This window comes from Strix uralensis, chromosome Z (genome assembly GCF_047716275.1).
Source record: "Strix uralensis isolate ZFMK-TIS-50842 chromosome Z, bStrUra1, whole genome shotgun sequence".
Classification (NCBI taxonomy): domain Eukaryota; kingdom Metazoa; phylum Chordata; class Aves; order Strigiformes; family Strigidae; genus Strix; species Strix uralensis.
In genome coordinates, this window is record NC_134012.1 from 90,158,303 (window position 1) to 90,185,755 (window position 27,453).

Consider the following 27,453-nt stretch of genomic DNA (forward strand, 5'->3'; position numbering starts at 1 on the left):
TGTTGCAGTGCATGCAGTACTTGAAGTTATGAAGTTACCCTGGTAACTTAAATAATTTTTTTTTAGTGTGTTTTGTAAGTGGAGATGGAATAGAATAGACTAGACTATTTCAGTTGGAAGGGACCTACAACAATCATGTAGTCCAACTGCCTGACCACTTTCACGCTGACCAAAAGTTAAAGCATGTTGTTAACGGCTTTGTCCAAATGCCTCTTAAACACTGACAGGCTTGGAGCATCGACCACATCTCTAGGAAGCCGGTTCCAGTGTGTGACCACCCTCTCGGTAAAGAAATGCTTCCTGATGTCCAGCCTAAACCTCCCCTGGTGCAGCTTTGAGCCATTCCTGTGTGTCCTGTCACTAGATACCAGGGACAAGAGACCAGCATCTCCCTCTCCACTTCCCCTCCTCAGGAAGCTGTAGAGAGCAATGAGGTCGCCCCTCAGCCTCCTTTTCTTTAAACGAGACAAGCCCAGAGTCCTCAGCCACTCGTCACAGGACACGCCTTCCAGCCCTCCCACCAGCTTTGCTGCCCTCCTCTGGATGTATTCAAGGACCTGCACATCCTCCTTAAACTGTGGGGCCCAGCACTGCCCACAGCACTCAAGGTGAGGCCGCACCAGCACTGAACACAGCGGGATAATCACCGCTTTTGACCGGCTGGTCATGCTGTGTCTGATGCACCCCAGGCTGCGGTTTGCCCTCTTGGCTGCCAGGGCACACTGCTGGCTCACCGTGAGCCTGCTGTCAGCCAGCACCCCCAGATCCCTTTCTGCAGGGCTGCTCTCCAGCCACTCTTCTCCCAATTTGTATCTGAGCCCAGACTTACTCCAACCTAAGTGCAGAATCTGGCATTTCTTCTTGTTAAATTTCATCCCATTAATCACTGCCCAATGCTCCGATCTATCTGTATCCCTCTGCAAGGCCTCTTGTCCCTCAAGAGAGTCAACAGCACCTCCCAGTTTGGATCATCAGCCAACTTGCTAATGGTGCATTCAATTGTGCATCCAGATTGTTGATTAAAATTGAACAGAACTGTGTGTACATGACTTTTCCCTTCTTTCTTACATGGAGCAACCTGCTTTCTATGGCTGTAAGTATCAAGAATGTCACCCAACACATTTTCATTCCCAAATGTATTGGTTTTGATAATGTATCCTGTTTCAAATTCATTATAATTTTGGTGGTGTTTTACAGAACCAAGGGCACACACATTTTTGAAGGAAGATGTCTAAATGTCTGCTCTTTCCAGCCTTCTTCCCTTTGATGGTCAGTCATCTCAATAGCTGCATTTTTTCAGTGAAAAGTAGTCTTTGAGTGAATTACAACTTTGTGAAGAGAGAAGAAAGGGAAAAGAAAAAAAAAAAAAAAACAGGAAAAATGGTATCAGAAAGAAGACCAGAACTGACTAAATGGGTCCAGCTGAAGAAATCACAGAATTGTCTAGGTTGGAAAAGACGTTGAAGATCATCCAGTCCAACCATTAATCCAACATTAACAGTTCCCAACTACACCAGATCCCTCAGCGCTATGTCGACCTGACTCTTAAACACCTCCAGGGATGGGGACTCCACCACCTCCCTGGGCAGCCCATTCCAACACCTAACAACCCGTTCTGTAAAGAAATACTTCCTAATATCTAGTCTAAACCTTCCCTGGTGCAACTTGAGGCCATTCCCCATTACCTCTTGTCATAACATGAGGAAAGTCATTAGAGAGCTACAAATCAAAGCTAATAAAAAATTAAGTTACATCAAGTAATAAAGCAGTCAACTACAAACTACAAAAACAGTGTGAGAAAATTAAGAGAAAGGCTTTATTTCATGCAGAGAGAAGACCTAGTCCAGTACGTGATTTGTCACCCATGCAGCAAGTGCAGTGCTCCACAAAAACACAAAAGACAAAAAGAAGTGCCAGGTGACTGAGGAGGTTGAGACTGAAATGATTTAGGCTGATTGTGACTGAAATGTTACATGAAATGTCATTGCAAATGAGCTGGGAGGAAAGGTGAAGGGAAAGATGAAAGGCATGAACTGACCTTTCATTCATCTGTCCTACTTCACAGACAAAACTGTACATCTAGTGTCCATGCCTTGCTCTCTTACATGTGAATGAAGAGGAGACCGTCAAAGAATGTGTGAGCACAGTTCTCCAAACACTTGGAAATCAAAATGCATGCTGCACAGCCAAAAAAAAAAAAAAACCAACCAAAAAAAACCACTGCAGTTTTATGCAGCAAATCAACAGGCTTAGCTGGGCTAATTGAAATGTCTCTGTGTGCTCACAGCAGCAGAGAGCGCTGTGTCGCTAGCAGCAGCTTCCTTTCAGAAAGGCAGAGTTAATTTTCACCTTGCTATGACAAGAACAAAGTGAAAAATGTGATGTTTTAGCTACTCCAGTGTTCCCCTCTATTGTCAAAGAATGTATTTTAAAAGAATTTTAAAATAAATAAATAAATAAAGTTGCCATGGCAGCAAAATCCAATATAAAACCTCTGCTAGTGCGTAAGAAGAGAGCAGTGGTTGGAAACACAATCAGCACTATCCTATGAATAAATTAGAAGGAAATACTTTTGGGAGTAAAGAAATGAAACATTTCAGTGTAGGCATAGGAGAAGAGAGAAGATAAATTCAATTTGTCCAGAGTCACTGCAGGGCTGCAAAGACAAAATGAGCTATAGAACTTCTCTGAGGCAGAGATTCCCACTGAGAAAGGCAGCCTGAGAAAGAAGTTATAAAGGAACACTTGATAAAATGTTTGTCAGAAGATATGGCAAATCATTGAGAACAAGAGGAAAGGGATATTTCAGATGCAACTCTTGGGTGAGCATTTTTGCTTTCTTGAATCCATTTCTTAGGAAACTTCTTGCAGCTGCCCCCAGAGGTGACTTCAGGGCAAGAGATTCAGGATAAGTATTCCTCATATGGCAGCGGTAAATCATAAACCAGGATTCTGGATGTTTTAACTAATGTACCCAGCATGTTCTCCAGCATATCCAAAGGCATAAGATGTGACAATTTACAAGCTATGTGACCAGTTCAGAGCTCCTATTACAGGAGTAGCCAGGGCTGAAGTGTTTCCCAAGGAGCAGTGAAGCAGAGTGAGAGAAAACAGATCTGAAAGCCAAGGTCTTGGAACAAAGTCCACACAAGAAATTTCCACCAACCCTCTGCTCATTTATATATTCTCCCTGAGGAATAGTACCTCTACAAATGTCACCCATGCATCAGAAAAGAGTAGAAGAGTTAAAATAACGTATCCCCGTGGAAAAACCTTCTGGCATTCTGGAAGCACGGGTTAGTTCTGGAGTCCCCAAGACAAATGTTTCCGAATACCCATCTGACATTCAGGCATGCCAATTCCCATGCAGGCATCAGTGTGAATATGTTTTAATTCTAGAAAGTTTGGTCAAGAAACTTTCCAAAGTCCTGGAGCTGAAAACCACAGCAATTCTGGAGAAAAATGTTCTAGCAAATCAAAGACAGTTGTTAACAGGGAAGAACATATGGGTTTATGAGATTTCTTTTACAAGATTTGCTGCTTCTACAAAGTTTGCTTCTTCAAAGATTCATTTGTCTTAGCCAAATAAAGGTTTACCGGACTCAGACAAAGGCCTTTCTGGAGTCAGGGACAAAAATGGGAAGCTAGAGCCAGCCTCTAGTCTCCCATTTGTGTTTTACCATTAGTTTCTGCTAAGGAGCATGTAGCTTTCCTTAAGGGGTAGGTTTGTGCCTGTTTCTTAAATTATCTGGGCTGGATTTTTTAGTTACAGCAGCTGTATGGAAACTGGGTACGACAGCATGAGCATTTAGCTGGATGGCTTCTCTCAATACCCGACATCCACGATTAGTGACTCACACATGCATATTTCATTAGAAAATAAAGCCAAGAGTATGTCAAGGGCCTGGTAAGCAAAGTAAAACAAGCACATTTTTTACTGCAGTTATGCACTAGATACAATTTTCACTGCTAAAGGAAAGAACAGAAGAGACAGGACCCCGCTAGCAAAAGCTTCATGACTCTGTGTACTTTTTTTAAAAAGAGAAGGGGCTATCGTCTAGGCATAATACCGAATATTTCTCCCTACGGATACGCTGGAACCTGCCTGTCCTGTACTCCGTGAGTTAGATGCTGGATGGTTCTCACTAGCTTCTCTTTTCCCAGAGCAGGAGTCCTTATGCCCAGTAGGAAGAGTCCTGCAGGGAACGGCTATTTAACTAGATGCTTTCCACTGGTGATGGATAGCTGGAAACCTTCCCCCAGGACTTTCCATCCACACTGTGTTTGGAGAAGTTACTTGGGCAGAAAGAATCAGGGCCACCCAGTAACTCCAGCATGGATGCCTTGGCAGCTTTTTCCACCACCCAGCCTAGAGATTGGCATCCAAACTGGGAGCTGAACATTGCTCTTTTCTTTCCTGGGGTTCATTCCAAGACAGAAGAGGCAATTCAAGCTCTTTGATATCAGGATGACCATATAACTATTTACCATTCTTGTTTTCTAAGAGCTCATGATCTTTAGTACCTCCCTTTGAACTGCAGGTTGAGAACTGAGGGTGAGAGGTGAGCCCTGATTTAACTCTGCCTCACATCCAGCCGTGGTGTAGGCTTTCTCCTGATATGGATGGGGTTTGGCTCACCTTTTGGGTACTGTTAAGAAGCCTCCAGCCTGAAGTAATCAGGATTCACAGCCCTTTGGAGAATAAAAGGAAGAGGTTTACCACACAACAAAGAAGTCTGTGTGTGCCCATGAACAAGTAATTGTGCTTGCTTTCAAGAGAGCTAAAAAAAGGTGGGGAACTTCTGTTACTGATACCCATGCTTCCTTGGGTGAGTAGAGTTATTAGTTACTCACTTCCTCTTCTCCCACTTGTAGCTAAGAAAAGAAGGTAATTTTGCTGTTAGATGTGAGGTGCTTTGTTCCCTCAGTTTTCACAGCTTTCATAGCAATTCTTTGTTTTTCATCCTCAAGTATAAAACAGCTGCATCTCTATGACTAAAGTAAACACTCTGGTCCAGGGTGTGTTCTCAGCAGTTAATGCCTCTGTCCTACTCTTCATTATGTACTTGTTAATTTGGTCTTGCACTCTTCTGCATTCATGTTTTGGCACTATATGCCCCAAATGGCAGATCAACCTTTCTGGTAAATGGTGGGATGCCCCCATGGCCCCTCTCTACAACCTTTTGATATCTAGACTATCACTTGACTGAGACTTTAAATTTCAGTTTGCTCATTAGCTCTGGAAGGCCCTTGTAGAACAAAAACATTCAGTAATTAGGGGATAGACATTAAATTGCAATGGTCTGTATTGCTGCCACTGAAGGAACCTCTGTTTGCCATCTGAGTCATGAACTGGACACATGGGACCTCCCAGACAGCTTTACTTAGAGAAATAAAATGCATCTCTTCAACCACCTTCAGGGAGGAACTGGGCACATCATGTCCCAGGACTGAGACATGGGATGGTACAGGAGTCAGAGCCAGAGGTTTCAGCTGAGGAAAGCTAGTATAGAGCTGCTTTCCCTTTACTTGGGAGATTTACATGAAACCTCTCCAAAGAAATTATGTTCTCACAACAATGAATAGAAAACTCTGCTTAAAAAATCAAAATGCACAATATAGTCAGTAAAGAAAGAACACTGCAACAAAGATAAAAGATGAAGAATTCATATAGGACAGTATTACACAATCTCTGACTATATACTTAGTAAATGAGAATGAAAACAAACGGTTATATTCCACAGCTCTAAATACTAGCTTGGAGTTCACTATGAAGATGTCAGACTGTAAAGGATGAAATCTGAACCGAGTTAGGAGGCTAACTCCCAAAGGACACCTGAAACTACCAGCAGATGAAAATGTCAATGTGAATTCAGTGCTAAAAGCATCATCTTAGCCCTTTTTTAATCTTCCTTTTTTTTTAATATAGAATTGCCTTAATTTGCATAAAGCTAACTTACATGATGTTCAGTAGGAAATTATCTTAACCTGTGTAAAGCCGAGATAGCTGCCGGTTGTTTATAGGCAGACTGATTTGCTGACCTTTCCCCGAAGGACATCACAGTACATTCCTCATTTCCAGTTTTTATTTTGAGAGTTTCCAGTAATCTGACTTCCAGCTTTGTCTTAAGTCTTCTACATTTCTTGTATACTGATTTCAGCTACTTTAATGTGGTCTCATACTGTTTAATATACTAAGCCCTAAACTGAGTTTTTTAACTGAACCACAGAAATAGGGAGTATCAGACCCAGCATACATGGCTGATCTCTGTATACCTGAGGTAAATCCAACACTTTTGGGACACCTCCTACCTTCTGAGCATGCATTGGCCATTTGTGATGCTCTGGGAAGTGTCAGGCTAATTATGCATATACTACAGTAATACCACAATTTCTACATCTAAGGGCAATTGTTCTGGTAATGCCCAGAGAAGTGTAAAAAAAAGAAAAATCTTCAATTTCTACCCAGGTAGCTTTTCTGGATAGAAGAGGAGAATTGGGAAACCTTGACAAATGGTAATTTTGAGGGATTCTCTTCCCAGCTGCTACTTCAAAATCTTTACCTGTATCAACTTTGAAAGTGCATTTACTAAAAGCAGTCTCCAGACCTGGATCCAGCCATCATGAGGGGTCAAAGGGGAAGCACAGCCTCAGAGCCCTGCCAATGATTTACCACCCTGGAATGGAAGCTCTGTACACACCTGTGCCTTTGCAGGGCAAAGATTCCTTTTATTTACTTCAAAAAGAGGAAATAGGGAGTAGAAAATCAGATGTAGTCATGCAAGTTTGCTCAATACTCAGGAATGGCTTTTAACACTTAATTCACTACACTTGCCCAACCTACACCAAAGTGCCCACAACACACAGTTGACCTGCAAACCCTGCCCATCCGAGCACCTTTGGGACTCCTCAAGGCACCAAAGGTTTACAGAGTCCAAGGCTCAGAAAAGCTGAAATGTGATACAAAGCTGTGTTCAGTGGTCACCAAAGCTCTCGGTGCTCTGTAATCTGTTGGGGCACAGTGTCTGTGTTGCAGCTGGCCTTTTCAGATACAAATGTACTTTTCTGAGGTAAGTTAACTTGCATGTGTGGTAGCTTTGTTTCTTCCATTCCAGAAAAGATGAACACACTGACTGATGAAGTAGGAATCTGGATCCAGCCCTCAAATTCCAGGAAGAGGTCTTCAAATCTCTTCCACAATGGGTTCAGCCCAGCACATTTGGCAGCCTGGGGACCAAACCCCAGGAAGGGGCACTCCCTGCCCATTACCAGGAACATGACATGGGGCCATGTGGATATTCTGCTGATGAAGAATAGCTGTTACATTCCAATTTTTTGCATGTAGAGCTTTTTTTGATGAGATGTTGCAGAATGAATTCCCATGTGCTATGTGGGAATTAAAGCTCCTTTTGCACTTCCCATTGGAGTTAAGACTCTGGCCTGGTGTCAAAACATCCCTTCCTCTCTGATATGTGCTATTCCAATAAGTAGCTGCTTTTTGCCTTAGTCTGCTGTAAATTTCAGGGCATGCTTGGGGGTAATCCTGCTGTTGCCACTGCAAATTCAGATGCTTTCAAAGATTAAGTTTTTATAGTGCTATTCTCTTTCTTTGTGTATTATAATACACTGGTGAGTGTGGAGGTGCTCTCCTAATTTTCTCCTCACCCTAGATTCACACCAACGTAATCTCATGGGCTGTGCTTTTGACCTATACAGCTGAGGTTGGATGCAATGTAAAAGAATTATGTGGAAGCAGCTGTGGAGTGAAACGTGAGAGCTCATCTGCATGGGATCCCACACCAGAATAGCCTCTGTTGTGAAACTACTAAATAAACTTAATCTCTGAGTCTTCTTTTTTTCAGGCAGAAGGTGATTAAATCCAAAAGACTTGTCATTCCTTGAGTTTGAGACTGAAACTAGGGCAATTAATGTATTTATGAGTTAAAACAGTCACTCCATTTTATTTTTATACATGCTGTCTTATGACTCCATGTACCTCTTCCTCCTTTAGTTTTCCTAGGTCTGGTTTGGACCAAGGTAAATAAAGTAAAATATTACAAGAAAAAGAGGGGGAGTGATATGAAAAGTGCTTATAAATAATATTTGAAGGAGCTATTTATTTTCACCTCCTGTGGTCTATTGAAGTTTGTAAAATATGTTTTATTTTTGTAAAAATATTTCCATAAAGCCTACTCTGTACGCAAATTGTCGCCTGGGTTACCATTCATCATTTAAATTGCTGGGTAGTCCTGCTGCATTGCCACAGGCAGCTGACAGTATTTGCATTGTTCTGTATCCACATAAAAGTTAAGCTTTTAAAAGTAACCTAGATACCTGGTAAACCTGGTGTTTATTTACAGCTCTGATTATACAGTGTCCAAAGACAACATTCCGGGGAGGCTGTGACTGTGACACTTTAACAGACATTGAGCAGAGGACATCTTGGGGTGTATCAGCAGTCAGGTTTTTGAGGACTTAGAAGGTTATTTAATGGAGAGCTTGTTTCATGTCATTTTCCTTGCACCTCTCCTGCTGAATAAAACTCAGCGTCTCAATGCTTTCTTTAGATTTTACCTAACAGAGAGTTTTCTTACGAGCGTGCATGTATACAACACAGGCACTTTGCGGCTGAGTAAGAACCTGTGCGATGGACGATTTAAAGAAAGAGACAACTTGACCACAGAACAGGCAAGAGCGGGCAGTCTGCACAGTGATGCAAAATAGACGCGGTTACCCTGGAATGAAAACTTTTCAGTGGGAACCCGGTGAGCTCGACCCGTGCAGCGCAGGCCGAGGGAAGCGCGGCGCAGGACGCGCTGCCGTCACAGGCAGGCACCCGGCAGCAGGCAGAGCGGCGGGGGTACCCCGCGGGAGAAACCGGAGGCCGCGGCTGCTCCCTCACCGCCGCTCACGCGCTGCCGCCACCCCGCGCGGGTGCGAAGAGCGGGTGCTCATCACCAGCACGGGCACAGACACGGCTGCCTCAAGCGCACCCGGTGCTGGGCGACGCCGCTCCCAGCCCTGCGGCGGCTGCCCCCGGCGGCCCGGCCCGGGGATAGACGCCGCCGCCGCCGCCGCCGCCCCACATCGCGCTCCCTCTCCTCCGGCCACCGACCCGCCTCCTCCAGGCGCACTGCCTCGCGGCCAATAGGAAGTGGGGCGCACTTATGACTGACAGCGGATTCGCCCAATGAAGAGGGGGGCGGTGGGGAGGCGGTGCTCCAGAAATGGCCGGCGGCAGGGCGAGTGGGTAGGCGCCGGGTATGGGCGGGGTCGATTGCGTGTGCCGGATACTGCAGCGCGTGCTGCCGGCTCTCTCCCGCCGCGGCCCCCCGGAGGAGGAGCCGCCCTGCTAAGCGGTGCCGCCGCCGGCCGGTGCCGCCGCGGGCTCCAGGAGCAGACGGGAGGCGGCCGGAGCCATGTTGGGCAGCGGGGCCAAGGCGGCCAAGCCCTCCTTCGTGTCCTACATCAGCCCGGAGGTGCGGGGCGGGCGGGCGGGCGCGGCCTCCGCCGCTGAGGGGGGCTGCGGCGGGGCGCCGCAAGGGAGCGGGCCGCGGGAGGTGCGGGCGGGGGGAGCTGTCAGGCCGCCGCATCCCCGGCCCGCAGGGCGGCGGGGAGCCCTGCGCGGGCCGGCTGGCGGTCTCGTCAGAGCCGCGGGAGCCGCCGTGCACGGTCGGGCCGGGCGGGAGGGGTGAGTGGGCCGTGGGGGGGAACTGCGCGGGCTCCACCCGTGCTGCCGCTCCCCTCGCCCCTCTCCCGGGTTTCGCAGTCTTCTGCGGGGGGCTCTGAAGAGCTCGGTGGTGGGACGGGGGCGGGCGTGCGGCTGGAGCAGGGCTGGTGCGAGTGTTGTTAGGGCTTGTATGTCTGGTGCCTCGAAGGTGCTTCCCCGAGGACGAGGGGGAAACCTCTTGCTTGTTGCTTCTCGAGGAAGCTTAAAAAATGTAGTTGACTGGTCAGTCTTAAGCTGGCAGTTTTTCTGGTACTTCGCTTGCATTGTTTTTTGTAAGCAGTGACCAGATGTCAGGCGGCTGTTGTGACTGTCAGATTGTATTTCTTAATGACCCTCAACATCACTCCCAATGTATGCTCTCTTTGTAAACTCCTTCTTTTCGGTTTTGTCCCTGTAAAGCCCTGAGTCTCTTTCCTTAGCAGCTTGATGTTGAACTCTTGGCCGTGCATATCTTTCATATTGTTCTTCCTGTTGTCCTTTCACTTATTTATTGAACCTTATGTTGGTAGTTTGATTGAAGTGGCTTTAGACTCAATTTACTGAGCTCATGTTGTTAGCAGATGGTATTAGATTAGTATTGTTACTCAGTACTCCTTCATTCTTATTCCTGTTTTCTAGGAAGACCAATCTTCATGAAAACTAGCCATTTGTGGGCTTGTTTTTTTTCCCCCTCTGTAGTTCTTTATAATCTGTGTCAAACTGCTTGTTCTTAATTTTTCAGTGCTCTTGAGAGCTTCTTGAGGAAGAGATTTTTGTTTGTTTTTTTTAATTAGTATGGAGTTTCTCACTGATAGGTCGTTGGAGAATCTGCTGGTTTTATTTTTCACTGAATCTGACATAATGCAGAGTTACTATGGCTTAAGTCATCTGTGCTGTTTAAAACTTAGGTCCTTATTTTGTGGTAGCAACTCTGGTTTTATATGTTGTTCAGCCCTGCTGACTTGTAGGTTTCATCAGTTTGTCAAAAGTTTTCAGTCATGTGACTTGTATTTCCCAGTGTAAATGGATGTAAATGGTAGGTGCAAATATTTCTGGAGTCAGCTAATATATCTGTGTGAAGTCAGCCTTTCACATTAGCAAAGTACGTTGTATACAAAAAGGTGTGTGCTCAAGGAATGGAATTTTGTGAAGGCAAGAACTTCACTTGTTGGACTTACTGAAAGACACTTCAGTGTTTAAATGAGCATACTGGATGATTAAAGCTTGCTAGGAAAAAAATGGCTAGTGGGAAAAGGTGCAAGTCAAATATATGTAGTGCAGTAAGATACCAAATAATAAAGACTATTTTAACTTGATTATAACTACAGTAATGTAACTCTTCAAGTATGATCCTGATAGCTGCAGGTAGAATAACAAAGGTATTTATTAATGGAAGATGAAGCTCTTAATGGAATATCCTGATCCACTGGAGCTTGCAGTCATTCACTCTATATATTCATGCTGCTTTTAACCGTCTCCTTTATGCGCTTAAAATTAACAATTTAATGGACTTTTGCAGCAGAAGCTTTGAAATATCGACCTGACTTGTGCCATAGAATTGATGTCTCTTTTGCACCTTCAAAAGCTTAGTGTAACTGAGGTCTGATGCCAGTAGAAAGTAAAGCAGGATAACTCTTTGCTTTGTTAGGTATTCTCTTTTGACAGCCTATGACTTGCCTTAATGGGATGGTTACACAGGAAGCTGAAGACTTCAGTGGGTTTTATGAAAATTAAAAATGAAATTTTAGATATACAATGAAACCTGTGAGGCTATTTGGGGATCTGGAAAAAGCACGTTGATTAGATAATCCTAAAATAAGCAGAAGTGAGCATCTCTCAAGGAGCTGTATTCTATATGTACCTGAGAAAAATAGCTTTCTGAACACAAATTTCCTGTACATGTTAACTTTAATGTAGCTGAGTTATCAAATTGGAGCTAGACCGATCAAACAGTGGAAATACTTGACCAAACTATGTTCCACATAAGATGGATTAACTGGGAACTTTCATCAAGATAGCATAACTGCCAGATGCCTGGGGAAGAGTACAGGTGGCAGGTATGTTCAGTGTGATGTTTCTTCTGGTAGATGCTGTCAAAAGGTGGGAAACAGCACCTCCGGGACTTCATGAGCTCAAGGTTACATCTAGACAGCATTTGGGTTAATGGTGGACTTGTCAGTGAATTAATGGAGCCTTGCCTTGAATCTCTTTATACTTCTGACTTGCAGCAAGGTTTTCTGTCAACCACTATGCAATACAGAGCAATATAGTAATGTTATGCTGTAGTCCCCCTTGCTTGCAACCTCCAGATTCTTTGGGCTTGTCCTTGTTTGCCTGGAAGGTTGTTTGAGATCTTAAGGGTTAGGAGAGCCCTATAATAAGAAAATGCAGCAGGCAGAGCCGAGTTTTGTTCTAGCCCCATCTTGTTTAGTCCATCCTCAGATACCTGAGAGACACACTAGGGTAATGTTCAGAAAAATATGATGAAGCTAGCTTTAAACTGCTTTTGGGCTTGGTTTGTTTGAATATGAAAAGAAACAGGAACTGTATTCATGTTAATATATTGCAAGGTGGAAGTAAGGAGTGAACAGAAAATGTTGTTTACTAAAGGAACAGAAGTAATTGCTGCTGCAAAGCCCCAGAATGTCTGGAGAAGCAGCGTTTTTGACATCTGACTAAATATAACCTAGTTATGCTCTGCTATATGGAACCACAGATCAATCAGTGGTCTGTTGAGAGCGAGACCGTAGGATGTTGATATTAATGACACACTTCCCCTCAGGACAGACTTGGCTACCCTGCAGGAAGTGGGGTGAATACTCATGTATAAAGTCAATGTTTTGACATGTCTGATCATAGACTAATATTTGTCTGTAGAAACATAGAAACAAGAACCAGTAAATTACTTCGTGATTTCTAACTCTTAATATTTCAAAACTGAAAGCAGTTACAAAGTTAACAAGCAGGATCATATTTTCCTTCAAAAGTTTTCCTTTGAATAAAAATGTAGATATTAAACTTGATTTGAAATTTAATGTTACTTTTTGTGCATGATTTCTTAAAAGTTAAACCCTTCATGTTTGTTCTTACAGGATATTAGTTCTTGTATTAGCCCTTAAACTTTAAGAGTTTGTTCTACTTCGTGCTGCTTATCCCTGAAATCTGGGGTACACATCAGGCTGCTGACTTGTGAGGGTAACTTTCATACCTCTTGTGCTTTGTCTCTCAAATTGTGCATTGTTCTTAGCTCATAACCACTATGAATACTTGTTGTTTTTAAATCTTGGGACAATACTGTGTGTTCTGTAGTGACAGCTTTTAAAATAGTATGGTGCTCCTAAATTGGAGTGATGGAATTGAAGGGTGGTATGAGGAATGGGAGTTAAAATGGACAGCTGGACTCTGGACTGACATGGGAGAAGCTGGGGGTTGAAGTCAGAGGAGATGGACAGGACAATGTAAGGAAAGAGGAAATGATAAAAGATGAAACGGACATGGAAAACATGTGCTATGATCTAATTGGTTAATGTAGTGTGAAAGGAAGGAGAACAAGCAGTTAAGAGATTATTTGCAGCACTGTTATTAAAGTGTAGTAAGTATCTCTTCTGGATTGTATGGCATACAACATGGGATTAGGCTTGTTTGACCAAGAAAGTCTTTCAGAAAATACCAAGTATGTGTTGTGGTTTGTTTCTGAATACATAATATATGCTCAGCAGGTGCACAGGTATTTCCTCTTTTGCATGAAATTCCATGCTGTTAGACAAAAGTTTGATTTATTTTACGCAGGAAGACTATATTCACTTGTTGGAGCACCACAACTAACTTGCAAATATTTCAGTATACAGTTTTTTACAACTGCTAAAGATTAATGTTTAGTTAAGAAAATGATCTTGGCCCTCTGTTAGTCTTTTATTGAAGTATAAGTAAATGAGAAAAAAATATTCACAGCAAGCCTCATGATGATGTAGAGCTTCCCTGTGCAGATATTACTTGTGGAAAGCTATATATCAACATATATCCTCTGTTCTCATAGCCCTACTATTTGGTGTCAGCTTTGGAAGAATGTTTTAGCCAGTGCTTCTGAAGCCCTGGAAGTGATAACTGGTTCCTTCATTACTTGGATCTAATAAACAGTGTTTTTTTCCAGTATGTTTACTAAAAATCTTGTTGTCGATTGTGGGAATTATCTCTAGCACAAATGTCTAGCTATCGATAAATGGAAACGTGACCCTGGGGTAAGGTAGCTTCAGAGTTCACAGCATATAATTTGGAGCAGCAGACTGTATACACAGTCTCTGCTGAGAGTGATGAGCTACATCCAGTATGAATCGGTCAATATACATATTTTGCAATACCGATTTAAAAAAATCCAAAGTCTCTGACAAGATCTGGTTTCTGGCATGTAGGGAATGTGTTTCACTTTTTACTCCTTTTCTGTCCAGTCCACAGTTGTTTACCTTCCTGTGGAGTGGGAGGCAAGGAATTGCTCTCAGTTGTGGTGAGGCTCTAGGACAAAGAGCAGGAATTATTTGGTATCTCTCTCCTGCCCTATTAGGGGATATGGTGCAGTTGGGAACTGTCAGTGTTAGGTTAATGGCTGGACTAGATGATCTTCAGGGTCTTTTCCAACCTAAATAATTCTGTGACTCTGTTAATATAGCGTAACTGCTACTTGACCTTCCTGCCTTCAACTCAGTGGTGAGGCTTTTTTATGCTTCAGCACTTGGGGAAGACATGTCTTCCCAGACAGACTTGGGGAGTATATTTTAGCCCCTTTAAATAGAGAGCTGAATGTAGTCCCTGGGTATTGCAAACTGTGCAGTTGTTCCCTATACTCAGGTAAAAACCAGGAAGAAAATAAGAGGTGAGCCTTTCCTTAAGAATAACAGTTTCTCTATTGTGTTGTCTCCCTCCCATTGAAGCAGAGAATCTGCAAGGAGCGTGGTGTCTCCTTTCCCCGGCACTTCATGGTTTCATAGTGCTATCAGCTGAAGTCAGTTTGAACGAACAAGAAGGAAGATGCAGTATGAACTAGTATGGTGTGACATGTCAGCCTGAAGTTTTTGTATGATATGGTAGTCTGTGCTGTTACGGGGTGTTGCTGTATTGCCTGTTGCTGTTTGATAGCCTGAAAAAGGGATGTTGCACAAGGTAAGTGCACAGGTGAGAAGCATCTCTGAGAAAGAAGTTTCTGAAACCTTCAGCAAAATTGAGGTCTTTGTTTCTATCATTTCTGAGGCAATCTGAAGTTAATTTTTGTCATTTACATGGTGTCCTACGGGTATCTGATTTTAGCTATTGCTAGTAGTAGGGTTTCCTGTGTTGTATCTTGAGTAAGAAGTCCCACGATGCTGCTTGGGGCCTTCAGAATGGCGAAGCTACAGATGAAGTATTTATCTAGAGGTGTGCATGGCTTTCAGTGGTCATATATGGAAAGTGCTTGCATGCTTAACTTCCACAAATGCTCAGAGGGTGAAGTTTCCTGAGGTCTCGGTGGATTTAGTTGCTTGTGGAAAGAGACAGACTTGCTTCTGCTGCTTCCCTTTCTTTTGTTTCTGCGCTCACCTGACCTGTTGATGAGCCAGTTTTGTTAACAATAGGCCATAACAACAAAGCCAAATGTAGCACAAGTACAGACTTCCCAGCTGATATTATGAACCAAATTACCTCATCATGTAGTCAGACAAAGCCAGGGATGAAAGGGGTGGGTGGGTGAGTATGAACTGTGTGACGGATTAAAGGGGTGTTGAGAAGCATGGTTGTAATGTCAGCAGGCTATTAAGTTAGTCCTAAGATCTGTGTTGCCCCAAAACTGAAATCTGTTAGAAAATAAAGTTGAAACAGAATAGAGATGTTAGCTAAATTTACAGGTTCCTACACAATTTGCACTGACTAACAATGAGTTAACAACTTTTCTTTGTAAAGATCTTTGCCTTCTCTCTTAAAAGAGCAAATACAAAATGTGACATTAGTAGAATATCATGTATTTTAATATCCTCCCTTGGAAAATGAGCATAGCAGCACAGACTCTTCAGCGATGTTCATGGCTTCCATTCTGGCTATCCATAGTGCATATGTATGAAAACTGTTTTTAAAATATTTATGATTTTATTTTGGGAATATAAATGTTGACTTTCAAATAGAACTCTTCTGGAGGCTCAGCTCTTGGAAGTTGTTGTATCTTTTAGGAATTTTGCCCATAGTAAGCACTTCAATGTCTGTGGGTTTTTGTCAACAAAGAGTGAAACTGGATTTTACAAGCTGATCTCAGTGTTTGGATGGAGGTCTCTATTCTGCTGTGATGCTATTTAATTAAAATTCTAATTCCTTTCAGAAGATAACCAATTTAACTTGCAACCAAAACAGAAACCACTTGTTCAAAATTACTTGCCTCTGATACCTGTTATAAAAGCTTCACTGCATTTTAACAAATGAGTATAAGCTCAAAGAACTTCTTTGGGGTCAAATATTTTTTTTACTCGGGTCTTATCTGCCAACACTAGCATAAACTGGTACACATGACACTAAGTACTAACATTCAAGCAGTATATATACACAAACAGTAGTTTTTACATGCCTTATGATACCTCTCAAAATAAAAGTTACTACAAAAGCACCTAGTATACTGCTTTACTGTTCTGGAGCAGTGATGGTTGATGTATACCTTGTAAGCAAACAGTGTTGCATTTAGTTGCACACAAATAGTGAGAGTAGAAGGTATAGCTATATGCTGTAGAAGCTACATTGTTATAGAAGGCATTAGTAAACCCAGTGTTTAGCTTAAAGCTACCAGTGGTGAAGAGACAACATTGGGAAAACGTGTATGTATGTCTTCTCTGAATGCAGCAGTGTTGAGCTTGAGTTTATTTAGCTGACAAGCGTGAACTTTGATTAAAATTCACTTGTACAACATCCACACTTAGAAGTTGAAGGCAGCAAACTGTTTTGTTTTCTGCATTAGCTGCCAGCTCTAGTTAACAGATTTCTTTCTTCACACCACCACCACTTTCATTTTATAACCATTGCCTCTTTTCAACCTGTCTTGAACATCTCTGCTGTTCTTATGACATGGTTTTCTGGTGGTTTTAGTTTTGCCGTGCAGCCTTCAAGCTTTGTTTTGGGTCTCTGGGTGCTTAGAGCAAGTGTTTATATGAATTGGCTAAGGGGGATTATCTCAGGGGCTTTTGTTTCTCTGTGTTTAATCCAGCAAAACTGTTATTGCTTATGTGTCCTTTTGATTGCTTGCCTTGATTTGCAATATCTGGCTCTGGATGCTGGTGGCAAACTAAAATTAGCTTGCTTACTGCTGTGGCCCCAGGGGGGTTTCCAGTTAACTAATAGTTTTCCAGAAAGACTCCAATGCATGAAGTGATTTGGACTTGGAGGAGGAAGTTATGAACTGGCTGAGCAGGAAGGGTGTAGCATGTCCTCTAGTTTAATAGTTTTTCGACTGGAGATTTTAGCCTGTCAGTGCCTCAAGGCTAGAATAAGTGATACTGAGAGTTTAATAGGTTGTTTTGTGGAATTTGGGTCCAAACTAAAGGATATCCTGTGAGTGGTTTTACGTTTTGGCTCTGAGATTCTGAAATGCCTTTCTCTATAATGTTGGTAGTACTGTTTAAGTAACTTCAGTACTTTGATTGCAGTAATATGTGTAAGAAAATCAGAAACACATAGTGAAGGATGAGGCTTGAAAAACTGTGAAGGGTACATTAGAAACAAATGTTAAGTCATATGTGGAAAAGCTTATGAATGAATTCTGGGAGATGGTGTTGTAATACTAAGTTTATGCTTACCCGTTTCAATGTGCTGAGAGAACTCAAAGTATTAGTAATGCTTTATTTCCCTCAGTTACTTATACAAATAACGCATTTCCTTTTTTACCTTTGCAACAGCATGTAACTGACACTGTGGGTAACAAACCAGTGAATTAGCTAGTAGACTACTGACCTTTAGTGGAAGGAGCACACTGCAACCTTATTAATTTTGGAAGTTTTTTACTTAATTTTAATTTGCCTGTTTGCTAGAATGTGAGGAATTTGAGAGGGAGAGTACTGCTATTTACAGCATGTGTTGAAGGTACGATCTTTGCAAAGTAATAATTACTTTTTCTCTCTTTAGGAAATACACATAAAAGAACCCATAGAAAAGGAAGTAAATCCTCACTTATTACCAGGTAACTGTTGAATATAGTATTATTAGAATTAAATAATACAAAATCATGGAAACAATATTAAATTGTATTTAATAAATAAATTTAATAATAAATTGTAATCATGTAAACAAAATTAAATAAAAATTATGTCCGCAGCAAACACTTATGTGACATCATTGTCCCAGGTAGTAAAACAGAGTGGTGTAACAACCCACACAGCTTGAAATGTTTTGAATACGTGTATCTACCTGAGCTGTTGAGAAACTCTATAAAAATTGAAATTTTTATGTAGTACAGTATCTTCAGGTAAGTTGCGTGTGGAGAACTGTCTATATTCCAGTTTGCCCTGTTTCTTAAAGTAAGTTGGGTCATTTTTTGTTTGTTTGGGAGCTGCAGACCAAGAACTAGTGGAAACTCGCTTTCTAGTTGTTTTGTTTCTGCTATGAGTTACTTAGGCCTTCTGATGACTAGGTAAATAAAAAAAAACCCTTTTACTTTTTTAAGTTTTCCAAGATCAGGAAAGATGAGATCACCAAGGTAAAATGCAAATAAAAGCTTAGAATAAACTAGTATTGTTCTGTTGGGTTTTCTGCACTTTATAGGAAAGACTAAGAGTCTGGCTGATCATACCTATTAAAACCTGGTTTTACTTTCTTAAACTTGAAGTTCAGTTCCTGCTGATTTGAAGATTAGAACTTCATTGACCATTGTTTATGCAAACTTGTGTTTGAGAACTTTGCAATAGCGATGGGATCTGTAAAATAAGCAACATCTCCAGTCAAAGCTATGAAACACTGTGATGAACTTGTAATGATCAACTCAAATATTTCAGCAGTTTAGAGTTTAGCAGTAAAGCAAATTGGAACAGTTTTCAACTTGTTTATTGACTGCATAAACTATTCTTGGGCTTTTTTTTTTTGAGTATATGCTTGTATGGTTGCTCTTTGCAACTCCATGTGTTTTTCTCCTACCACTTAGAGTAGGCCATGATACAGGTGCCTCTGGTTACGGAACTCCTAAACATGTGCAGTTGAACAGTCCATCCTGATGTTAATAACCTGGAAGGCTCTCAGCGTACTGATTCTAGGAGCTGTCTCTTAGTCTGTTTGTATAACAGCGATGAAGTATCTTCAGGCATACAGTTACGAGAAGCTGTCAGGAAATTAATGCTGAGTTTAAGATAACAGTTGAAATAATGCAATTATAAATGTCAGTTATGTTGCAAGTCAGTGTTTCTTTTATACAGGTGAACTGCTGCTTTGCGAGGCAAGCACGGTATACAAGTATATACAAGAAGATGGGTCAAATCGTGGCACCTGTGGGAAACTTGTATGCACAAACTTCAAGATTGCTTTCCTTGATGATGATTCTGCTTCAGATGATAATGTAGGAAGCCAAATCTTCTAATTATGACCAAACAGGCTCTGAAGACATAGTGTCTCTGATTAAATAATATCTTTCCCTTATATAAGCATACAGAATGAATATAGATTTATAAAGAAGTTTTAATGGGTGCAGACTAATTTTAATCAAGTCTGCATCTGCTTGGTCTGTGCAGATCCTGCCTCAAGCCCGAATGAGTATTTAAGTAAAAATGGTGCAAGCCTGTATGTGGACGCTTACATTAGATGTAGTTTGCAACTCTTCGTATCTTGTGAGTTGGTAATTTTGTGAAGCTTAAGTTAAAAGAATGACTTAGTTTGAAAATTAAATCAACAGTTTCTTTAAACCTGATTTCTGACTGCTTGTCTAGTAGCATGTGTGAATGTCAAACATACTTAAAATGCTGTGTAACCTCTGTCTGACTTGACTTTGGGCAACATCTGCAGGACCATTTCAGAGCTGCACAAGACTGAGTAAACTAGTGGAAATCCTCTAGATAATTCTGTGTGGCTCAGTAAAGCTCTGAATTATTCCATTCTAAGTCAGGTGTTGACTGTAAAGATTTAAAAACCTGGTACTGTTGAATGGCAAACATTTAAAAAGCTAAGATGTTCCCCCAATCTTGGAAATTAGTTGAATTTTGTTTCCTTTGTTTCAGGTGCTCAAATTGAGCTGTCAAAGGGAAACAGTAATGCCACACCTTTTTTGATGTGTTTAAGCATCTGGAACTGTCTGGTTCTTTTAGGTGATAAAATTGAAGGAGAGCCTATTATATGGCTCTGAGTGCAAAGTGGTCTTGACATTGAAGAATGAGAAGAATAAGATTTGACACATGTTGATTGTAGTTGGAAGCTTCTTGGGGTAAAATTTCAGAGAGTTTAAATGTTAAACTAAGGCTTCTGCAAGCAAAAAAGGGTTTTTTTGACCTTCTGAAATTAATTGGGACAAAGCTGCAGAGCTGTTTCCACAGATCACATGAAATTTATGCTAAAGTTGGTAGAGACCATGCTAATTTCTCTTCCATCGCTAACTTTGAATCTTGGGTCTATAGCATGACAAATAGACTGTGTTTCTCTTAACAAAAGTTCAGTATTAGTCACCTTATTCAGAGTACTGCAGATCTGGAAATAACTTGAATGAGGTTAACTCTTCTCACAGCTGCCTTCAAGTAAAATGTAATCTGCTGATGTAGTGTACATCAGCTTTCTGCTAATAATATTTAACTTCATGTTAATTGTGCTGTTGCTCAAATGTCATTTTTAACTCCGAGCTCATGAAATGATAAAAGTGAAGGGAGCCCCAAATCACTTCCAAGTTTGGCAGAACAGTAGACAAAAGAATTGCGTTTTGTGTGTCTTCATTTTAGCCAGTGATAAATCTGGCTGTTACGTTGGAATATTCTTGAGATACTTGTTCTTTTAAGAAACTTTCTATTTCCTGCCAGGTTCACATAGCAAGGAAACTTGTCATAAAAGGTCTTGGATTACATCAAGTTACTGTATTTCCTGTTTACTGTGATGATTCTAATTTGAAAAGTGATTCTCAGTAGAAGTGCATGCTTTGAAGCTATTTGAAAAGTAAAAACTCTATCTACATTTCAAGCGTGACTGAGACTTAAATGAAACTGGATCTGCCATTTATAAACTATGCCTACGTAACCTGCATCTGTCAGTTTTAATAACTGTTCTTCAGTGTTCTGCTTTATGTAGCTTATGAGAACAAGAAGTAATGCTGATATTAAAATATGTACTGAATACATCCTTTACTTGTGAGAAGGTGCTACTGTTTAGTAGTGTGATATTTCCAATGATTTTTTTCATGTTCTAGGAGCCACAATTTAAGAATAAGATTGTAGGAGAAAATGACATAACCCTGCAATGTGTAGACCAAATCTATGGAGGTAGGTCAGCTTTCTCCTCTTGCTTTAATGTGCCTCACACTTCTAAGTGTCTTTGTGCATGTGCTGGTGCTCTTTGTACACATATATCCTCTTTGGAAGACTGATTGAGTTGTCACTCTGGAAACTAGGATTGAGTAGTCTAGAAAAAACAGCTGCAGTTATGTTTAATGATTGACAGATAAGAGATCTCTCAGAACCCAGTCTTATCCCTCAAGCTTGTCAGAGCTACATTCTGATCAATTACCTTGCTGGGACAGACAAAACAATTCCTTCAAAATGCCATGATTCAAAGCAGAGTGTACTGTGAAAAGCCTCTAATTAAGATTGGTGCAGTATATAAACTACTTGTACAAGGCCAGGTTGGACGGGGCTTTGAGCAACCTGGTCTAGTGGAAGGTGTCCCTGCCTATGGCAGGGAGGTTGGAACTAGATGATCTTTACGGTCCCTTCCAACCCAAACTGTTCTGTGATTCTATAAATACAGAGCTATTCACTTCACTTGAGTCATAGCACTGCAGAGCAGTACAAGTACCAAATTCCCAGACAATACCTTTTGTTTGTTTAAGGGAATTTTGTCTTATGAGATTCATGATGTCTTCAAAATATCAAAGGAGATAGAAAACAAGGTTTTCATTTACAAGTTACTCAATGAGTGTTTTGCAGCGGAGCTTACAGGTATGCCTGTATTGGTAAAAAAGCTAAACAAGAATGGGGCTGGTAATTTCTAAGTAGTGGGGAAGGCTTTATTGAGAAGTCTGACCTTGGACTAGTGTTTATGAATGGTGGTGTAGATTCATGAAGGAGTGGACTAGGGGGAGACTAGTGGAAGCTGATTATGAGACACTACTTAGTTTCATATACAATGGCCTAGCTGGCAGCACTTGAAGTTGTGAAATAATACATCCTCAAACAGAAGTGAACAAAGTGCTCTCTTGGGGACTTCATAGTGGTTAAAAAAAGAAAAAATTTTTTTAGGAACTTAGAATGATTTCACTTGTTTGGGGACTTTACCTCAGGCAAAACTACTCAATTATGTTCTTTATGCATCTCAGAACTTTCAATTTACTATGCAGTCAGAATGTGAACAGAAATAATCACTGAGCAGCTGACTTGTTGCAAGTTTGGCTTCTATCTTGCAGAAACTAGTTTGAGTAGATTTGAAAAGAAAAAAAGTTGAGTATATTAGCACAAGATCTTGCCAGCCTGTGTTGTATGGTGCTTGTTTTGACTTGATAAAACTTGGGCTTGAATTAAGATTCTTGAGAATTTCAGAAAGTCAAACAAGGATAGCTTTATCAACAGATGGCAAAGTTCTTTTTGATATTTACTTAGACTTTTCAATTTTGCAGTTTATGATGAGAAAAAGAAACTTCTAACTGGACAACTGAGAAAATACCCGGAGAAGCTAATTATCTACTGTAAAGACCTTAGAGTATTTAATTTCTGCCTGAGATACACAAAAGAAGAGGAAGTGAAAAGAGTAAGTATAGTAACTTAATTTGTTTTCCTTTTTTAAGCCTAGTGTTAGGTGTTCAGTTGTGGAAAGGGTGAAATTCACCCTGAGAGACCCCTTAAACTTGAAGTGTTTTCTAATGATTCCCAATTGGGAGAGAAAGTCAGACTGATTTCTAGCTGACCTTACTCATTAGACATCATTATGTGTAGCAGTTAAAAAGATCAGATGCACTGGCTTCTTGAAGAAAACTGGAGCTGTAAACTACTACATGAAATTAACTTCAGCTCAGGCAAACTTGTAAAGCTGTTCTGTTTGTAATACATAATTTTATTACATTTTACACTTCAGCCTTTCTCATATGATAACTTGAGTTCTTTTGACAGGTTAATCTGAACTCCAAACTAGGAGTCTGCTACCTTTATTTAAATAATAAGAGTCATTCTGAAAGTTGAACATGTATAACACTTCTCATTAAGCCAAGTAGGTATAGTGTTTTGCAGACAGTGGAGAAAGCTTTCTAAAAGTCAGTTTTCAGCTGTTGGGGATAGAACCCATTGAGCAGTTTTGTTTAAAACCTGGGGAGGAGGGTAGAACACATTATTTTATACTGACAGTCTTAGTCTGTGTTTGGGTGTTAATTTTTGGTCCTTTCCTAGATCGTCAGTGGTATAGTTCATCATAGCCAGACTCCTAAGCTGCTTAAACGCTTGTTTCTATTTTCTTATGCATCAGCTGCCCCAAACGACACAGGTAAACATTTTTCTATGTTTGATCTGTATTTGTTGCATATTCTTAGTTTCTTAAGCAGTCTGGGAACCTTAATAGTTGAGTTTGTGCTTGTCTTATGATTCTGCCCTGCTGGCAGATAACCTCAGAAGAATCATTTTTCCCCTGCTATACATTGTTAGACTTGCTGCTAAAAATCTCTAAATTGTCTATTACTGGTTTCTGTGTCCTTCAGTGTAGTTGCACAGAAGTTTTTGCAAGTAAAAGTAGCATCACTGGATTGAAAACCTACTGTGATTGATATGTGTAAATGCTTTTCATGTGCTTAACTAGAGTACTCTCATCTAGAAAACATTTTGCTTATTTTATCAATGTTTTTTCTGTACTATTGCAGTGAACCAAACTTCCTGCTTTTAATTCTTAAATTATTATGTTTTCAGTGGCATCTGACAAAGTATTTCCCTTTTTGCTGTTGTTTGCAAGCAATCTGCTTCTCCCAGGCAACAGCAAGATTCTAGTAGACATCTGACTTCCTCTTATAGCTAACTTACTACATAATCTTCCCATTTGATTAAACTTGGCTGAATAATATAGTAAGATGCAAAATTCAATATAAAAAGTTGTCAGTGCCCTTCCTAGCATTTCATGGTTCAGTCTTCAACTGAAGTAATAGCGCTGTTCTGAGTTAGGAACCTGATTCTTAGTGCACCAGGAACACCTTTTCCTTTCACAGGGGGAAGTTTTGATGTACCCAAGGTATTTATCGGACATATTATCAAAATATGTCAAGGAATTACAGAATCATTGAGATTAGAAGAAACCTCTGGAGATCATCTAGTCATGTTCTTGTCCATCTGCCCCTGTTTAGAGTAGGGTTAACTACAGCAAGCTTATCAGGGTCATGTCCAGTTGGGTTTTAAGTATCTCCAAGGGTCAAGACTCCACGACCTTTCTGGACAGCCTATTTTCATTATTTGACTGTCCTCATAGTGAAAAAATTTATTTTTACATTTAAATGGGATTTGCTGTAGTCCATCTTGTACACACAGCCTTTTGTCACGTCACTGGATTCCACTGAGTCTGGATCCATCTTCTTTCCTCACCTTCCCTGCTTCCACCCCCAGTCGGGTGTTTATACACACTGGAAAGATTTCTTGCCTCTCCATGCCTCCGCCAAGCCTTCTCTTCTCCAGGTTGAATGATCCCAGCTCTCAGTCTTTCCTCATATCAAATCCTTCAAGCCCTTTAATGACCTTAATGGGCCTTCACTGGACTTGGTCCAGCAAGGCTGTGTGTGTCTTGTACTGGGGAGCCCAGCACTGGACACAGCACTCCAAGAATGCCCTCACCAGTGCTGAGCTGAGAAAACAATCGCCTCATTCAGCCTGCAGGCAATGGTTTTCCTGCAGCCCAAAAATACTCTGACTGCCTTTGCTACAAGGGCACATTGCTGGCTCAGGTAGTTCCTGCAGGCTTCTTCTGTAACTGGTGTTCAGTTTGAACTACAAACATCAGAAAGACTAAGTTTTTCCAGTTAGAGACTAAGCAAATGTGGGAGAAGCCCGGTCTTTATAGTAACATTAAAGTGTTGTGCCAGAATTCTTTCACATTTTGATAACTGTCTTCAACAATAAATGCCTGGATCTTGTTCTTTATGAAGTTGTTACAGGACAAACCAAGTAGACTTTAGAAATTGGGTTTTATGCCTCTTATGGTCTGATATTCTTAAAATCTTAACTTGTCCTTTAGAACTCATTAATAATGCTTTGTTTCCAGCTGTAAATTTTTCATCTACCTTATCTTCTTAGGGTGGAAACTTTTAACTTGCTATTGTATCTTCCATGGAAATTCTAGCTCTGTTTGGTATTTCAATATTGATGTTGCAGGATACTTAATTACGATGGGTGCATAAAACAATTGACCTTACTCCATAAATTATATGATTATTATACAAGATCTGAGGCTAAATCAACTTTCTGTCATAACTGTGGCTGGGGTGGCTAAATAGAAATACAGGAAAAGTTCTCAGCTGAAATGATTGAGACTGAATTGCTATAATCAATTTTCTGCTATAATCAGTTTTCTGCTCTTACCAAGTGCTTGAAATGTTTTATTTGGTGCAAAACTCCTATCCATGTTAAAAGAATGAACTTTAAATGAAATGGAATATCTGAATTGCAGAAGGGCTTTTGGTATGATTCTTAATACTACATTTAAGCCTGTGTTATTAGATGCCAGTCAGCTGCACTAGTATACAATGGTATTTGCTGCACAGCATCCTGGATTTTAGGCTGGATGTGAGGACAGCCTCAACTGTATGGAAGTTCTGTAAGAACTGATTAGATTCTATAGGAGAAACTATGTCTGAAGTTATTAAAGAAGTATTTGACAGAAGATGTTAAAAATCAGACAGAAGCAGTGTGGTGTACAAAGGCATTTTATCTTTGACTTGAGGCTTTCTGTACACAAGAAGTTTTACTTGCTTACCTTAATGAAAACTAACAACTTGATTTTGGAGTGCTTTCATGTTAGAGTTCCTGATAGCCTGCAAAGTTAATGTTATTGATGTCTGGCAGATGGAAGAAACCAAACTGTGATGTTCGATACTCTCGAGGACTGGCGTGATGAGTTGGAGCGGACCAAAGGAAATGTGAAATACAAAGCAGTGACTACCAATGAAGGCTACAGAGTGTCTGAAAAGTAAGCTTGCCCTTGTTAACTTTGAATATATGTCTTATTAAGATTTGCAAAAATCAGTGCTACCTTTGAGCATTATACAGTTGTTTAGGGCTTTTTAGGATCTGGTTTCCATTTATGGGATACGTTGATTTAGGACCTCAGGAGGTCATGTTACACAACTCCTGCTCAAGCAGGGTTAACTTCAACATTAGGTCAGGCTACACAGGACCTTGGTCAGTCAAGCTTTGAATATCTCTGGGGGTGCAGAATACCACCTTAAAATGGAACAGAAAATATGTAGGTCTGGTACCTATGCTTCTGTCGTACTTACTGGTTAGGATGACATTTTTCTCAATCCTGTACCTTTACTCTGGTAAAATTTCAAGTTACACCCACTTGAGATTGTCAGTTTTAGTTGGAGGACTGGATGGGAAGAGAGCAACTCATTTAAAGCATATCTGCAAAATGTGCTGATGGAAGTTAAGTTGCAATGGCATTAGTGGAAGGTTAGAGATAAAGCTACCAGTTTAGCTACATACCATCTATCAGTGAACCCTTTGGGATGTATACAAGGCTTTGTGCAGTACTGTTGTTTGATAATCAAATCCTGAAAGGTTTCACAGACCTTGGGAACAAACACCAATTTTCAAAGAAGTCTTAATTATTTATAATTCTGTAACTCTGTCTTGAGAAGCCTAAGCTGAAGTTAAGTACTTATCTTTGTTGCTTCTGTGGGCTTTAAACATAAATAGCATTGCCTGATACTGGAAATTCATGGTATATTAAATGACATTCTTGAATAGTGATGCAAACTGCTTACAAGACATGGAAACGGAACTAGTTGTCTAACACTACAAGGGTATCTTTTGAAACAACAAAGAGTGAAAGAACCAAGGTGGTCTTATCAATCAGGCTTAGATGTTACATTAAATGTAGGACTTAATTGCAGCCTTGGAAAGGCAGGGGAATGTTGCGGTGAAACTAATGAAGAGCTGAAGATTGGAAGAACATACCTTATCCAGCTGAAAGTAAATGTAGGGTGTTGAGGCCAATATAACTATCTACTAGGAAAGATTATTGCAGCAGTAAGAGTGAATATATAATTAGCGTGTGGGCTAGAACACTTGCAGTCATTAAAAGGAGCTTGGAGGTTGTTCTTTGTTCGGTTTTTAAGTGCAAGAAACTCTTTTCTTTGTTATCTTAGGCTGCCTTTGTATTTTGTTGTTCCCATATGTGTTTCTGAAGAGAGTATCTTGAAGTATCAAGGCAGAGGCGTTCCTGTAAGTATGTATGTATGGATGCATGTGTGAGGGTAAGAAATCTTACTGAGAAGACAAAATTTCAACTAGCATTTTAGATGTTACTGCATATTATTTTCAGAACTTGTTTTTAACAGCTCACATCTATAACTAGTCATCTGGAGAAGGGGGAACAGATGTTGG

At 40.7% G+C, this 27,453-nt stretch overlaps 1 protein-coding gene across 2 annotated transcripts in view; it reads left to right on the forward strand.

The window, feature by feature from the left end:
* Positions 1 to 9,291: 9,291 nt before the first annotated feature.
* MTMR12 (myotubularin related protein 12) overlaps positions 9,292 to 27,453 on the forward strand; it is a 34,483-nt gene continuing 16,321 nt past the window's right edge. For both annotated transcript variants that reach the window (XM_074856374.1, XM_074856376.1), the window contains exons 1-8: positions 9,292 to 9,479; positions 17,834 to 17,888; positions 19,114 to 19,253; positions 21,078 to 21,150; positions 22,500 to 22,630; positions 23,263 to 23,356; positions 25,909 to 26,032; positions 27,216 to 27,291. In XM_074856374.1, coding sequence (XP_074712475.1) covers positions 9,420 to 9,479; positions 17,834 to 17,888; positions 19,114 to 19,253; positions 21,078 to 21,150; positions 22,500 to 22,630; positions 23,263 to 23,356; positions 25,909 to 26,032; positions 27,216 to 27,291 — 753 coding nt within the window. In that variant the 5' untranslated portion in view covers positions 9,292 to 9,419. The remainder of the gene's footprint in view (positions 9,480 to 17,833; positions 17,889 to 19,113; positions 19,254 to 21,077; positions 21,151 to 22,499; positions 22,631 to 23,262; positions 23,357 to 25,908; positions 26,033 to 27,215; positions 27,292 to 27,453) is intronic.